This window comes from Chrysochloris asiatica, unplaced genomic scaffold (genome assembly GCF_000296735.1).
Source record: "Chrysochloris asiatica unplaced genomic scaffold, ChrAsi1.0 scaffold00012, whole genome shotgun sequence".
Taxonomy (NCBI): Eukaryota; Metazoa; Chordata; class Mammalia; order Afrosoricida; family Chrysochloridae; genus Chrysochloris; species Chrysochloris asiatica.
Window position 1 is genome coordinate 12719427 of NW_006408530.1, and position 18184 is coordinate 12737610.

At 35.5% G+C, this 18184-nt stretch overlaps 1 protein-coding gene across 2 annotated transcripts in view; it reads right to left on the minus strand.

Annotated features, from left to right (window-relative positions):
- Nucleotides 1-18184, minus strand: part of ACVR2A (activin A receptor, type IIA) — a 141758-nt gene that overhangs the window by 41774 nt on the left and 81800 nt on the right. Inside the window, exons 3-5 of one of the 2 annotated variants that reach the window (XM_006834558.1) lie at nt 10808-11015; nt 5294-5403; nt 4964-5118 (exon numbers count right to left, since the gene is read on the minus strand). In XM_006834558.1, coding sequence (XP_006834621.1) covers nt 4964-5118; nt 5294-5403; nt 10808-11015 — 473 coding nt within the window. The remainder of the gene's footprint in view (nt 1-4963; nt 5119-5293; nt 5404-10807; nt 11016-18184) is intronic. The other variant, XM_006834559.1, reaches the window with a different exon arrangement.

Genomic DNA, 18184 nt, shown 5'->3' on the forward strand with positions numbered 1-18184 from the left:
TAAGCTTCTGATAAAGATTTAAATTTTTCTCTTTTCTCCCTTTCCCCTTTTTGCTTTTGGACATAGTATTTCAGCAACTCTCCAAGTACATGCCTGTGTACTTAAGTGGACAAAAGAATAAGTCTGTATCACATTATCGCATGTCTCCGTATAATTTATGACACTTCTCACTACAATCTATTTAACCCACTCACTGCCACTGCATCAACTCTAACTCATGTAGACTTCCTAAAGGACAGAACAGAGCTACTCTCAAGGTTTCCTGAGATTATAAGACTTTACTAAAGCAGACAGCTTTATCTTTCTCCCTCACAATGGCTGCTGGATTAGACCTGCTGACCTTTCTGTTAGCAGCCTAATGATTACCCCTCTGTGCCACCAGATCCCCTTCACAATTGTTTACAAGTATACATAAAGGTATAAGGAAGCAGCGTGGTGTAACAGGTTTTGTGTTGGGCTGTTAACAACAAGGTCAGCAGTTCAAACCCATCAACCACTCCATAAGAAAAAGATGGGGCTCACTGATCCCATAAAGATTTATAGCCTCAAAAATCCTATACATGGTCATAACTTAGAACTGACACCACAGCACACAACAACAAAATGTACAAATATGACATAATTTAGGCAGTCAACATAAAAATAATAACACACCAAGGTGGGGTCCAAAAAGAAGAGATATTGGTAGCATTCCCATACTGCTTTTTAGGCAATTAAAAAAAAAAAAAAAAAAAGCTGCTCAAGAGTAAGATAGTAGCATTATGTCACAGTATGTTAAACATGGTAAAAATAATGGCAGTTAAAAATATATGAGATGCGTATCCCAAACAGCAGGAACCTAAAACAAACTCCACGCTAATAAAACTTGCCAAATTTTTGTATTCCATGAGCATACAATAGTGCACCACTAAATTTCATACTTTTAAGCTTATCATTAAATATAAACAAGACAAAAGCATTGAGCATAAAAGTAATCCTCAATATACTGGTAAAAGAAGTCTGTTGTAGAATAAATTTTATCATTGGTATAAGGAGAAAATGTATGTACTCAAACATATTAGAGAAAGGTATCAAAGGATACATACCAACCTATTAAAATATGTTATTTTAGAAAAGTGATAGAGAAGGGGGAGAGAAGGAGCATATTCTCTCTCTTTTTTCTTTAACATAAATCAAAATCAAACCCACTGACATGGAGTCAGTTTCAACTCAGAGATACTATATTGCAGAGTATAGCTACCACTGCCCGGACCCCGCACCCCCTTAGAGTCTTTGAGACGAAATCTTTACAGGAGCAGACAGCTTCATATTTTTCCTGTGAAGTAACTGGTGGGTTTGAAGTGTTAACCTTGTGGTTAGTAGCCCGACACTTAACCCATGGTTCTACTAGGGCTTTTGGTTATTTTACATAATACTTCTATATAATCTGTCTTGTTACAACAAGCATGTATGGAGTGTCAAAAAGTTTGTGGATAAATTCCATTGTCTTTTAATTCCAAACACACATTTTTAAAGGCTGGTGTGGTGCTGTAGGATAAGCAATGGATTGCTTACCTCAAGATCAACAGTTCAAGCCCACCAGTCACTTCACTCCTTGTAAACCCTATTCAGAGTAGCTCTGACTTGGAACCAACTCAAAGGCACACAACAATGTTCATAACTAATGTTTTAAGTAAAAGAATATTTGAAAAGAAAGAGGGAGAAAACAAGAGATGTGTTTAAAAGTCTGCTATACAAAGTCAATCTATTTTATGAGTACTAGCATTAATAAAATTAGTTACATTTCCCGACTCCACCCAAAGTACAAGAACCATCCTTTCCCTATTTGACATGGCTGAATGATGTTATGATACAACCGGACCTTCCTCTCTAGATTATACTGGTAAATCTAAGATTCATCCCCAGTTATGATTCATTCCACGAATCATCTTTATTAGTGATGATCTTGCTTTTAAAACTCTTTGAGCTAAGTGATCTTCATGCGACACTTTTAGCAACCATTGAGCCAAAAGCTTGCTAAGTCAAGATAATTACTTAAAATTAAAAATGTCAAACCATGTGAGATCCCAACAACATCAGCAGCTATCGCATCAATTCAAATTCAAATAAAATTACCCCTCTGGATTCCCAAAAACCAGTCCCTATAACCTTCTGAGTTGACCTCTCTGCCTTGAATTTAACTGGCCCAGCTGATCCCCTCAGAAACTACTATTAAATTGTACTTTTTTGCTAAGACACCCTAACAAAACTAAGACAAGTGCATTACTGAGAGAACTTGTCTGCAGCCATCCACTTATCACAGAGACATGTTTAAACATGTTTGGTTAGGAGTAAATCTGTGTTTGCATGAACTGGAATTCTAGTACGTAGTAGCAACACTTTTTGACTTAGCCTTGCATAGTTATATGTATGAATACAACTTAATAATACCCTAAGTGTTTAATGGATGCTTACTATGATTTCCAATCATATTTAATAGGAGAAAAATCAGTTTTTTCTAACAAGATGTACACTAAGGAACCCACAGAACTAGTTAACATAAACCGCTCATCAAAAATTAAGGCTTAAAGGATGATACCATACTATTTGTTTCACAGACAGTAAGAAATGGCATAAAATAAAGTTTTACATTGCTAACAAAACCCTTTTTGCACAACATAGTTTATAATATTATTGTTGCATATTGTAGAGTCAGTTCTGACTCACAGTGACCCTGGTTTAGTGTGTCCAAAAGAGGGGCAGGTGGACTTGAACTTCAGATCTTGTGGCTTATTTATACTCCAGCACACCAGGACTCCATAGTTTACAACAGAAAGGATAAAGTCAGATATGTCTTTCATTTGCCAAAGCAAAGCTTAATCATTCTAGGCCACTTCAGTACAAAACTTTGAAATGTATTCCTTACCTTTTAGCAATTCATGTAGTTAATGTACATTCACCACAGACCAATTAAGTACTAAACAGCAACAAAAAATATCTAAAACTCACAAAACTAGAAACTCTTTGAAGCTCTCTGGTTTATAGACATTTATGAATAACAACGGATTTCTTTCTTTTTAAAAGTCTGAAGTCTTGACTTAATTAGCACTTCTAAATAAAGTGGCTTCATATATAGAGTTCTAGTATGGCGCTATAGGATAATCTTTGGACGATTAGGTCGGTTTGAACTGCAGTTCAAACGCATCAGCTGCTCTTTGGAAACTTTATACAGGGTCATTATGAGTCAGAAGTGACTAAAAGGCACAAACAATAACAACATATATAGAATATCCAGACTTTTAAATAAATGTCTTAACTATCTGTATCAATATAGTTTACAAATCAGTAAAAAAAATTGCCTATAAAAATTACAGCACTATTTTTTAAAGTCCTATCTTTTAAAAACATGAATTTGTTTGTAAATATGGTCTCCAGTTTGTTTCTATCATATTAAAAATTTAGATAAATTCCGGAAACTATCATAGAACTGTGTACTCTCTTCCATATTTAAATACCAAAATAAATAAAAACTGGTTGCCACAAACAAAAGTAAATGGCCATTTGAACTAAACAATACATACATTAGGAAGTAAAATTTCTATTTAAAAATATTTTTATACATGATTTTTAATAAACCCATGAATTAGTCACTAATGTTTAAAAATGAAAACGTTGCACCCAATAGTGTGCTTATCTAATTTCCTAAACAAGGCATGTTTCCTTTGGTTTATGTCGCCACATACACATTTTACAAAAATTATGGTGATCAGTGATCTAATTCCAACAGATTGCTGCAAGTACTGAGAAAGAAGTGTTATATAAATAAAGCTGAGAGGACAGGAATTACTTTACAGGACTTCACCATTTTCTCCTATAAAGTTTTAACAATCCTACAGATATTAGAAAACTCAAGTTAAATGAAGAGATACATAAGGGCAAGGTAATCTGATCCTCCGAGTTAAATGAAACACAGTAAAAATCAAGAGTTTAGAGATGTCTCAAGCAAGTATATTGAAAAGTTACCAGCTTTCCTGGACTTGTATAATATTAACTACTACTAAAAGTTCTTATAAAACACTGGACCAGTGCCAACTGTCGACATGGTAGAGAATGAGGAAATTTTAATGAGTGTAATCTGTGACCCACCACACTATAAAATATTTAGTCTTCAGTACACACTTAATATACTGCAAGCAAAAAAAAAAAAAAAAAAAAAATATATATATATATATATATATGTATATGTATATGTATGTATATATACTTGGAACCAACAACATGACATAATGAGAAATGCTGCTCCCTAGCACGAGAATTTGTGTGGGTCTGCTTTGGTGTGGGATTGTAGTAGAAGCACTGAACTGGTAACCACAAGGTTCAAACCCACCAGCTGCTATTGGAAACCCTACAAAGGGTTACTATGAATCAAAACCAACTTGACAGCACTTTGTAACAACAACATCATCATTCTGAACCCTTTGGCTCACCTTCTTGGTTACTTTCATGAGCCCCTCCCTATGTCTTGTGTGTAATCTTGAAAAAGACATAAAAACTTAGGAATGGAGGAAAAGAGAGAAGGGAAAGATAGAGTTGTGATATCACTTCTTCTCACCAGTAACTGCTTATCAAGAAAAAAAGCAAGGTGTATCTCATACTTTAAAGTACTGGAATGCACGCAAAACTCTCCACAGAGGAGTAAGAATGGGATTATCCCTCACTCTAGTCTACCTCGACCCTTAAATAAGAAGTTTAGGCCACAGGAAGTTAATGTTGCAAGAATAAGCAACATAAGAATAAACATTCAAAATGCCAAAAGAAAATGATTTCCAACAATCTTATAGGTTTCACCAAAGGCAATAAAAAATATGTATGGATAGAGAATTAGGAGACTAAGAAGATTCTCACTTATTTCAAAACCCTAGAGTATTTTTTCTTCAAAAAGACATCATTTTCAAATAGCACAAACTATGAGACAAGAACTTACTTGTGTTGGAACAAGTACAGGAGGGTATGCCATCTTGTGATGCCTGTACACCCAAAATGCACATATGATAATCCCCGCAATTAACATAAGTGGCACCAAGGAATAAAGCAAGATGTTGTAATAGGGTGGCTTAGGTGTAACTGGATTCGAAGTAGCTGTAGAAAAGGGAGGAAAAAAACCAACTCATATATAAATAGATATTTATTACTATGTCATATTTTAGGGAAAAAATAGGGAAGGAAGAAGTGAGAATATTATTCCACCCAACACATGTAAGCTTTATTTTCAATTTACTACTTGAACAGACCTATGTATTCCCTGTGAACTTACGCTGTGTGACTTCCATCTCTGGAAAATAAGAAAACCTTTCGTTACACATATTGCCCTCACAGCAACAAAAATATACTTCAGGGCTGTCTTTCTTTTCTATGCAATCAGTCCTATAAACAAACAGAGTAGAAAAAAATTAAAATCAACATTATACTAACCTTACAATAGACATTTTTCTAAAGTTCTCAGAGATCAAATAAATTACTTATATTTAACTTCAGGATTTTTATTAATATAATCAATTCTTAAAACTCAAAAATGTTTCTGGATGCCTATTAATACATCTCATCATAAATAGTCCCTTCTGATTTTATAAAAATCACATTTGCTTTTTGACACCATTGTTGCAGTTTGTTTTTTGATGATCAACACAAGGCAATCAGCTTTTTTGAATATAGAAATAGAATATAAAAACGGATATAGCTCATATCTCAAGAACAGAACATATCTCAACATCAGACACCAAAACCAGGCTTGGAAATTAATGGTGTGCCACCTCCCCCCCTTTTTTTTCTCCAGAAACAGGTAGAGAATAGTAAGCAACATCAAACATAAGGACCTAGTAACTCAAAGACTGATTAGAGTCAGATGGGTTAATTAAAGGGGGGAAAATGAGCAGCCTCTTAAACATGGCCAAAGTTGCTGAAATTATATGGATTTGGCGTCTAGAATAAACCCAATTCAACCACTAAGAAACAGCCATATATATAAAAGAAAAATACAAATCACAGTTTTAAATATTGGTGTTTCTGTGGGTTAGGTGTCAGGTTGTTAAACAGCAAGATTGTCGATTCAAACTCACCAACTACTCCTCGGAAGAAAGATGAAACTATTGGCTGCCATAAAGACATAGTCTCAGAACTCCTGCATAGGGTCTGAGTTAAAATGCATTTGATGCCAGTGGGTTTGCTTTGTTTGGGAGTTAATAAACATCAGGTGAATTTAAGAACCACTGTGATGGTTGTTAGAATATTAAGGTTAAATATCAACTCTAAGGAGTTCTGGTAGCGTAGTGGTTACGAATCAGGCTGCTAACCTTAAGGTCAGTGGTTCGAAACTACCAGCCGCTCCGCAGGAGAAAGATGAGGTTTTCTACTCCCATAAAGATTTATACCCTCGGAAACCCTGTACAGGGTCGCTATGGGTCAGAACCGACTGGATGGCACTTAACAACATCAACTCTAAAAAATGAAAAGCTCAAGAAATTCAGAGAGAAAGCCCTTTTAACAAACCCCAAACATTGAAATAAAAGCTATATTAATATGAGGGGGGCCTTCAAAAAGTTCATGGAATATGGAGTTAAACAATAATGGAATTTTTACTTAACTTTTTGAAGCCTACTCGTATGTATGTAGTAAAAAGTAAAATGAAAAATGAAAGCTAACTTTTAACAATTTGTATGGAGAAACACATAAATTTCAAAACTGATTTGTTATATTTAGAATTAGGCTTTAGAAAACAGAAGATTTTCAATATGATTAAATACCTAGCAATTCAAAGAAGCTCAAGAAAATTACTTTCCTCCATCCAATCAATTTCATGAACATAAAAACCAAAAACTATATATATATATATATATATTGTTGTTAAGTACTGTGGCATCGGTTCCGACTCATAGTGACCCTGCACAGGGTTTCTGAGGCTGTAAATCTTTACGGGAGCAGAATGCCACATCTTTCTCCCGCAGAGAACCGCTGGTAGTTTCAAACTGCTGACCTTGACGTTGGCAGCCCAATTCGGAACCACTATGCTACCAGATATACATATCTGGTAGCACAGCGGTTCGAAACTACCAGCTGCTCCACGGGAGAAAGATCAGGCTTTCTACTCCCGTAAAGATTTACACCCTCGGAAACCCTGTACAGGGTCGCTATGGGTCGGAACCGACTCGACAGCACTTAACAACAACATATATATATATATATATATATATATACACACACACACACATATATATACATATGTGTGTATATATGTATGTGTTTGTGTGTGTATATTAGTCCTGGTGTGGTGCTGTGGGTTAATGCGCCAGATTGCAAAGCCATTTGAATTGCAAGGTTGGCGGTTCAAGCTCACCAGCTGCTCCTTGGAAACCCTACACAGGGTCGCTATGGGTCAGAACTGATTCACTGGCACTGCACAACAACATGTGTGTGTGTGTGTTTGTTAAGAGCTGTTGAGTAGGTTGTGACTTATAGCAGCCCTGTATAGGATTTTTGAGAAGCAGCTGGTGAATCTGAACCATCGACTTTACAGTTCAAACCAACCTTGTGGATCCAGTGCACTATCCTACAATGCCACACCAGGACTCCTATACATATGTTGTTGTTTGTTCTTTTGGCAATTCATGGTACTTTTAATATTCTCCTCCAATACTATAACTCAAATGCATCAACTTATTCTATGGTCTTCTTTATTCATGTCCAACTTTAACATGCATATGAGGTTACTGAAATAGCAGGCTTGGGTCAGGCGCACTTTTAGTTTTCAGATGGACATCTTTGCTGTTGAACACTTTAAAGGGGTCTTGTTCAGCACATTTGCCTAATGCAAAATGAAGTCTTTCACAACTTCAATCTTTTTTCCATTTATCTTCATGTTACTTATTGCTCCAACGGTGAGGATTTTTTATATCTTTAATGCAAGTCATATCAAAGGTTGAGATCTTTGGTCTTCATCAGTTAAGTATTTTAAGTCCTCTTCTCTGTCATCAAGCAAGGTTGTCTCATCTGCATATCACAGGGTGTTAATGAGCCTTCCTCCGATTTTTTATGTTCTTCTTCATATAATCCAGCTTCTCGGATTATTTGCTCAGCATACAGGTTAAATAAATATGATAAAAGAATGCAACCCTGGTGCACAATTTTCCAGATTTTAAACCAGTCTGTGTCCCCTTGTTCGGTTAGAATGCCTCATGGTCTATGTACATGATCCTTATGAACACAATTAAGTGTTTGCCAGTATCCATTCTTCGCAATGTTATCCATAGTTTGTCATGGATAAGCATCAGACCGCAAGATAGTTAGAACTGCAAGGATGAAGTTCAAACTCACCATCTGTGTGTGTATACACACACACACACACACACACACACACACACACACATATATATATATACATATACATATATATATATACATACACACACCCACATACATACACACACACAGTACTAAAAGGAGACCTGGTGGTACAGTGGTTAAATAGCTTGTTTACTGACCAAAAGGTTGGTGGTTCAAACCAGCTACCCTGAAGAAGATATAGATGTGGCAGTCTGCTCCCATAAAAATTACAGCCTTGGAAACGCGATGAGTCAGATAAGGTCACTAGAAAGTGACTCAATAACTGATAGTTTGGGCTTTTTGTTTTATGTACAAAAATCTTGTGCTGTCTTTTTAATATTTTGACTCTTTTCCTTTCTCTTCTTTTATTATCCTTACTATTTAGTTTTTTAATTTAGAGAATAAAAACAAAAGCTCACATATTTTTCAGTTACACTAAATGCCCAGAACCAAATCTGGCATAGCAATATTACTATAAGAACAAGTTTATGTACTAAGCAGCCCACTCTCTGTTATCTAGAAAAGTTCTATCTCCAGTAAAAATAGTTATCTACATACTTTAACACTGCCTGAGTCTCACCCAATTGAAACACTTTTTTAGGTAAGAAGCACCATAACTTTTTGTCACCAATAGAATATGGATTTCTCATTTCAACTAATTAATAAAAGGCTGTTTGGGATAAAGATGATCCCAAAACCTCATTTTACTCCCAATTCTTCCCCACTTCAAACCAAATTTGTTGCCATTGAGTTGATTCTGATTCATAGCAACCCTTTAAGAACAAAACAGAACTGCCCTATGGAGTTTCCAGAAGTTCTGGTTTGGTGCTGGAGGATAAGCACTCAATTACAAGGTCAGTTTGAACTGCAAGGTGTGAGGTTCAAACTCACCAGCCGCTCTTCGGAAACCCTATACCAGGTAGCTATGGATGGAACTGATTCGATGGCACTTACCAACAACAACAACAACAACAACAACAACTGAGTTTCCGAGGCTGTGAATCTTTATGGAAACAGACTGCCACATCTTTTTCCTGCAGAACTGGTGGCAGGGTCGAACTGCTGAACTTTGGGTTAACAGCCAAGTACTTTAATCACTGAACCACCATGGCTTCTTCTTCTTCCTACAAACCCTTCATAATAGTAATTATCACTTCTGTAAACAAATATGTAACTAAAATACATAATTATAAAGAAATAATTCCTGGATGATTCCCTGATTTAAAGGCATACACGGAACACTAAAAATTAAATGACTACGTTTTAATTTCTTATGGAAAGTGGAGCAAATCCAGATTTCATGGGCTTATTCAATACAATTCGGTATTAGTCACACATGGACAATCAATCACAGATTCCCAGTCATCAGTTGAGGCTCCTGAAGAGGGACCAGGAGGAGTCTAGTGTTCAGTAAGTATATCAGCACTTTTTGGCTCCAAAATGTTTCTGGCAGTCATTAGTACCCACCCCACTGGAAATCCTGTGGTTGAGACAGTTTAGGGATCAGTCCATCTATGAGACTCCTCGTGGAAAGAGCACAGGCAATCAATAAAATGACCCTCTACAAGTATTTCATTTCTTGTACACAATAAAACTATTTAAATAAGATCTTTGCAATAAAACGTAGTTTTCTATGAGGACTGTGGAATCCTGGTGTGGCGCTGCAGAATAAGTACTGGACTGCTAGCCTCAAAGTCTGTGGTTCAACTCCACCAGCCACTCCTTGGAAACCCAATACAGGGTCATTATGCGTCGGAGCCAACTCAAAGGCACTTAACAATAACAATGCAAACTGTGGTAGTTCTGCTGTAATTCTCTATGTCAAGTCAAAACATCTCTTGGGGTAAAGAATAAAAGTTTACTTTGCAAGGAAAAAAAAAAGAAGGGATGTAGTAAGATCAATTCCTCCCTATTACATAAAGGAGGAAATGAAAAGATCATTAAATACTATAATGAAGTTTTAGTCTTTTTGTTTTAAGCTGGCACCAAAGAAAAAAAGGGTTTATAATCCTAAAACCATGAATAAAGAAATGGGGTTTTTCTAAAGTTCTCCCTACTTGGTAAACGACTCAAAATAAATCAAAGATAGCATAGTGGTTACAATTCAGGCTGCTAGCCTCAAGGTCAGTAGTTTGAAACTACCAGGTGCACCGCAGGAGAAAGATGAGGCTTTCTGCTCCCATAAAAATTCATAGCCTCGGAAACCCTGTACAGGGATGCTATGAGTTGAACCCACTCCACAGCACATAACCACAATCACCAAAATATAAACATTCTATATTTACTTTATTGCTTTAAAAGATTTATTCTGTCACTGGAGTGTTTTGTAATCCCATCTTAAAAGACCAAGAAACATTTGAGTGAAAATCCATGCAATGGTCATTACCTTTTTAAGGATGGGGAGAAATGAATATCACTCAATATTGTCATTAACAATAAAATGTTTCCATACCTGTCATAACAGTTGATATCATCCAGCCAACAGCCTTGTTTCACTATTTCAATGGAACCAGAAATGTTCTTCCATGCAGCAAAACAGTGTCGCCGTTTATCTTTGTCACCATAACAGGGTTCAACACCTGTTCGATTCGTTTTATCTTTTTCCCAGTTAGCATTATAGAAAATACACTCCTGAGTTTCTGATCTGCCAAGGATAGCACCTGTAAGATAATAAACAGTAACTTAATATAACTGTACTAACTCTTAAAATCAGAGGTTGTCTTCAAGTGATCATAAAATTATTACTATTTACTTGTCTTGCCAGTGTTATAACACTTGGTTTAGGTTTCTAGGTATAAAATTTTAAGAATTGAGAACATATTTCACATTAGGAGCCCAGGTTGTTGTTGTTGTTGTTAAGTGCCATCGAGTCCAGGTAGCATAGTAAATTATGGGTTGGGCTGCTAACCACAAGGTCAGCAATATGACTCTACCAGTCGCTCTACTCCTATAAAAATTTACAGCCTCAGAAACCCTATATAGGGTCGGCACATAACCACCTTCGTAACAGTTCCCTGGAAAAAACCAGTTTCACTTCATAATGTCCTGATGAAACAAAGAAAATTATTAACTTTATTAAATCTTATCCTTCAAATAGACATCTTTTCAATTTTCTCTTTTACAAAATGGGAGGTAAACAAAATCAGTTCTGCATATGCCTAAGTATGATGGTTACCTCAGGGAAAAGCCCTTGTATGACTAAGCTGTAAAATGAACTGTAATTATTCAGATTTCGGCAACTGGCAGCAGGGTCTCAGAAATTAACCTGTGCCTATTACTTCAAAATAAAAAGACTTGACAACATGTATTGCTAATGATAAAAGTTGAGTTTTCAAATGAAAAAAGAATCTTGGAAAACCTGCATTAACCACTGTAAGTATGATAATGTCTCAATGAGGTCAATAGTGATGTTCACAAACATGATTTTTAAATATTGTACAGTGCAATGTGTTCATATTTAGAAAGCCTGCATAACTCAGAAAACCAACAATTTCCAAGTGAATTATGTGCGATGTTACAAAAGCATCAACTTGTAGGGGGGAAAAAATCTACTCAGTGTGCAGATGGAGTCCTGGTGTGGCACTGTGGGATAAAGTAATGGACCACAAGGTCTGCCTGAACCACAAGGTCGGCAGTTCAAACTCGCCAGCCGCCCCTTGGAAACCCTATACAGGGTTGCTATGAGTGGGGACCAATTCCATGGCACTTAACAACAACAGTAACAGTGTGCAGACAGACTGGCTGATTTTAATATCTGACAGAAGACACAAAATTCACTGATAATTTCAGACTCCACAATGCAATTAACTTTTAAGAAACTATCTCTTATTTTATATGGACAAGTAAGGGCACTAGAAAGTTCAAAACAATTTAGGGGGGGAAATTACAAGGGATAATTCATACTGAATTTGAGCCTTACTAGGAGTCCTGGTGTGGAGCTGTGGGTTAATGCACCAGACTGCAAAGCCATTTGAACTGCAAAGTCGGAGGTTCAAGCTCACCAGCTGCTCTTTGGAAACCCTATACAGGGTGGCTATGGGTCAAAACCGACTCGACGGCACTTTACAACAACAGCAACATATAGCTAAAACAATCAAGACAGTGGGATCTTAATGATCAATAAAACATAATAGTCCAGAAATGGACCAACATCTATACGGTCAATTGATGTACAACACAATGCCATAGTAATTCCATAGAGAAAAAGAGTCTTTATAACAACTGAGACTAGGGACATTCATATGCCAAAAAAAACAAACAAACACACAAAAGAACTTTAATCCATAGCTCATGCCATATATAGAAATTAAAACATATCAGAAACTTAAAACTATAAAAAATTCTATAACAAAACATTATGTAAAAAGTTTGTGATCTTGCATTATAAAATAATTTATACAGAGAACATAAAAATATGTGAGCTACAAAAGAATAGGTCAATTAGATCTCATCAATATAAAAACCACTACTCTTCAAAAGCTGCTGTTAAAAAAATTAAAAACTCACAAACTAGAAGAAAATATTTGCAAAACACATCCAATACAGGATATTATTCGGATTATATAAAGAACTCTTACAATTCAATAAGAAAAAAATAAACTACCCAATTACAAAAAAAAAAAAAAAAAAAATAGGCAAGAGATTCAGTCACTTGACCAAAGAAGAGATTATGAAAGACAAATTCAACATGAATGCTGCCCAGCATCATTAATGAAATACAAATTAAATCTACAACAAAATGCCACTATACACAGATCAGAATGGTGTTATTTAAAAAAAAAAAAAAAAAAAGGCTCATGGGCTTAGTTAGTTTGTGGAGCAACTGGAATTCTCAGAATAGGTTTTGGGAATGCAAAAAGGTCCAGCCATTGAAAAATAATTTGTAGCTTCTTATATTTAAATATACACTTGTCATATTCTCCACAACTGCATATCTATAAGGAAAGAAAGCATAACACAAAAATACAATTTTTTTCAGTATCTATTTAAAGTAAATTTCTTACTCATGGAAACAGAGTTGCCCTACCTTGAATCAAGTACAATATTAAATAAAAAAGTATTGCTACAAAATTATAGAAACTTATACTAAATGGGTTTTAATATATGCATAGGATAATTTGAAGTAGGTTTTACCTGTAAGAAAAGTATGTTTTAGAAATTTTGTGTTTCACGCAAGAAGGGAAAAACATAAAAACAGGATCTGCTATTTCACCTCTCTTCTATTCCAGAAACCCAAAGTAAAGAATGTACATAAAAAATTCTTATCCTGAAGTATTAAAATAAAAATTGCTTTTGCTGTTATGCACTGTTGAGTTGGTCCGACTCATAGCGACCTTGTATAGGGTTTCCTAGGAGCGACTGGTAAGCTTGAACCACTGACCTTGCAGTTCAAACCAATCTTGCAGTCCAGCGCATTAACCCACAGAGCCACACAACGACTCCAACGTAAGACTATACAACCTTTATTAGTTATAATACCTTGAAAAATCTGTTACAATGGTCTAAGTATGAGAGATGACCATAAGAAGATATAAAAGACGTACTGATGATCTATAAAACCAGGTACTAAATTATTTATTAGGAAGAATCTTCACTGCAATGAACTTTACTACAATAAGTTTACTACAATAACCATGAACAATGAACATTACTACAGTAATCATGGCTTCATTTATAACTGCCCCAAACTGGAAACAATCCAATGTACATCACTAGCAAATATATACACAAGCATCTATACAATAAAAAAGGAATGAACTAGTGAAAGCTACAATTTATATAAATTTAAAACATATAATGCTAAATGTTTAAAAAGCCAGGCTCCTATATACTGTATATGATTCCATTTGCAAGATATTTTGGAAAACGTAAATTTATAGGGAGAGAAATCAGCCAAAGATGAGGGGAGGGAATTGATTACAAGAGTACATGAGGAAACTTTTCTATACTTGACTGTATCAGTGGTTACAGGACCATATGGGTTAATCAAAATCCATATCACTGTGGTGGTTAGGCAGTGGTTATACGCCATCAAGGCGACCCTAAATAGGGTTTCCAAGTCTAGAAATCTGAATGGGAGCAGAAAGTCTCATATTTCCCCTATGAAGTGACTGGTAGATTCAAACTGCTGACCTTGTGGTTAGCAGGCCACTAAAAAAGTACATTTTGCTGTATAAAGGATACTTCAATAAACATGATAATCCAAAATTACCTGAAAATGATATTAAAACACTTCTCCTATATGCACTAATTATGTATTTGTGTAAGGCCAGATTTTCTTCATATACTCCAATCAAAACGTATCATAATAGACTAAATGAAGGAAAAGACACAAGAATCCAATTGTCTTCTACCAAAACAATTTCTAAAGACATTCTGCTAAATGTTTTGTTTTAGGGAAATAACTGTTTCTCATAAAAATCTATTCTTCTGTTGTTATGTAAAAAATTTATGATTATTTTCAAACAAATTAGTAAGTATTTTTAATTGTTTCTATTTTAACTCCTAATAGGTAAATATTAAAGATGTAATTCACATAAACACAAGTTCTTTAGGTACAACTTTTCAAGAATCTAAAGGGGTCTTGAAACAAATCAAGAGAACCACTGTTCTATCACAGAGATGTAATTTTAAACTGCTGGTTATCTGTGCCATAGACTTCGTCTCAACTGTGGAAGAAGTAATGGCATGAGCTGATATTGTAAACTATGGTCAGTAACTCTATATCAACTATATTTTATAAACAAAGGGCTATTTCTATTACTTATGTGTATACAAAAAGCCATTTTCTAAATTATTCCTTTTCAGAAACTTGTTGAAAATACCAACAAAATAATATCCCTCATTAATCAAACAATCCAACAGCAATCATTTACTGCCCACATTCTTATCTTAAAACACGACTGGCAAACTATTTCCTGTAATGGCCAGATAGTAAATGTTTTAGGTATTGCAGGCCATATGGTCTCTGTCACGAATACTAAACTATGTCCTTGGAGGACAACTATAAACAGTAAATGAATGAACACAGACATGTTCCAATAAAGCTTTAGTTAAGGACACTAAAAACTGACTTTCATGTATTTTAACATGTCAAACTCTTACTTATATGGTTTTAATTTTCCCCCTTATAATCATTTAAAAAGAAAACAAGAAAAATAGGAAAAAACATTCACAGCTCATGGGTTATATACAAAAACTGGCTGCAGAATGGACTGTAGTTTGCAATCCTTGTCTTAAAACAATGTCATAATTCCAAAGTAAGGAGCCCTGGTATGGTGATACAGGATAAGCAGTGGACTGCTAACTGTAAGACTGGTGGTTCAAACCCACCAGATGTTCATCAGAAACCCTATACAGGGTCGTTATGAATTGGAATGGACTTGAAGGCACGCAACAAAAACAATTCTAAAGTCTACTTAACCTGCCTTTTATTTGTTTGCTTTGGATTTGAGTCTTTGAGAATTATCACCCATTTAATTCATGTTAAAAATCATTACATGATTATTAACAATTTCCAAAAGAAGAGTCCATTGAGGCATAAGAACACTACTTAAAATTGACAAAAAATAGACCAATGTTTTGGGCAGAAATGCCAAATGGGTTTCACCTTTATTGTTAATTCCAATCAATTAATAATGGCTGCCTAGAGCATTCCAGGAGTCCTGGTGTGGCACTGTAAGATAAACACTCGAGAGCTAACCTAAGGTCCACAGTTCTACCCCACCGACAATTCCTCAGAAATCCTATACAGGGTCACTATAAGTCTGAACTGACTCAAAGTCACTTAATAACAATGAAGCGTTCCATTGAGGATTTTGAAGTCCAAGGCTTAAAATTATAAAATTGGAACATATCTGTGTTCGTTCATTTACTGTTTATAGTTCTCCAATGACATGGTTTAGTATTCTTGACACAGATTCAGTGTAGTATATAGTCTTGGTGTGACTCTGTAGGATAAGCACTTGACCAAGGTCAGTTTGCACCACACGGTTGGTGGTTTCTCCTCAGAAACTCTATACAGGGTCGCTATGAGTTGGAACTGACTCAATGACACTTAACAACAACAACTACTACAGAAATGAGGAGCCCGAGTGTCTTAACGGTTAAATGTTCAGTTGACAATCAAAAGGTCGATGGTTTAAAACTAGTAACTTCTCAGAGTAAAGACCTGGCAATCTGCTTCTGCAAAGACTACAGTCTAGAAAACACTGTGGGACAATTCTACTTTGCCCTATAGAGTCACTTTGAGTAAGCAAATGGTGCAAAATTAAAGTCTAGAAAGGATAAACTGCAGGCAGTCCATGAGTTACAAATGCATATCTGACTTAGATATAGCATATAATTACAAACCAAGTACCCGCCCAAACCTATATATAAAACATTCAAGGTATATCTACAATGGTGCATAATAAACAAATGGGTACTACTTTTCAAAGAACATCAAAACATTATTATTTCTGCATTATTATGTTACAGATGTGTGCATATGGAAGTGTTTCTTTAATGTTTTATGCATACAAAGGTACACCATGTACTGTATATATAGTAAGATACACATTTGACTAACTGACATTAGATACAAATTATACCTATTTCAACTTATATACAAATTTGACTTAAAGATAGACTTAGGTAGTCTTAGCAAAAGATATGAGGCAAGAAAGAGAAATCAGAGGCATCCAACTTGGCAAAGAAGAAGTAAAATTCTATTTGCAGATGATATCCTGTACATAGAAAACCCAAAAGATTCAGCAAGAACATGACTGGAACTCATTGGAAGATTCAGCAAAGTGGCAGAGTAAAAGATCAACATATCAGTTCAAATTCCTCCATACTAATAAAGCTCTGAAAAAGAAATTAAGAAAACAATACCTTTTACAATAGCCACCAAAACAATATTTAGGAAATATTCAAGAATAAATCTAAACAGAGAAAACAAAGGCCTATATAAAGAAAACTACAAAATGCTACAAGAAACCAAGAGATGAATAAAAATAAAAATGCAAGAATATACCATGCTCATGGATAAAAAGACTTAACATTACAAAAAGGTCAATACTACTCAGAGCAATCTACATATCCATATTCCAACAACGTTCTTTAAAGAGATGTAAAAAAAAAAATGATTATGAACATTTTATGGTAAGGAAAGAGACCTTGGATACTCGACTTAAGAAGAAGAACAAAGTTGGAGGCCTCTCACTCCCTGATTTCAAAATTTACTACAGAGCCAGAGTGGTCAAAACAGCCTAATACTGGTACAATGAAAGATACATGGATGAATGAAACAGAATGAGAACCCAGAAGTGAATCTATCCACACACAGTCAATTGATCTTAGACAAAGCAGCAAAACACATTAAATGGAGACGAGATCATTGCTTCAACACATGTTGTTGTTGTTGTCAGGTGCCATCAAGTTGGAACCGACTCATAGCGACACCATGCACAGCAGAATGACACAATGTCCGATCCTGGGCCAACCTCACTACTGCTGCCACACTTGACACCATCAATGATGCCACTTGGCTGATCCATCTCGTTGGGGGTCTTCCTCTTTTTCACTGACCCTCCATCTTACCCAGCATGACATCCTTCTCTAGCGACTGTTCCCTCCTGACAATATGTCCAAAGTATGAAAAGCGAAGCTTAGCCATCCTGGCCTCCAAGGAGCACTCTGGCTGCACTTCTTCCAATACATATCTATTGGTTCTTTAGGCAGTCCATGGAACTTTTAGTATTCTCCTCCAACACCACAACTCAAAAGGCATCAATTCTTCTATAATCTTCCTTATTCACTGTCCAGCTTTCGCATCCATATGAGGTTA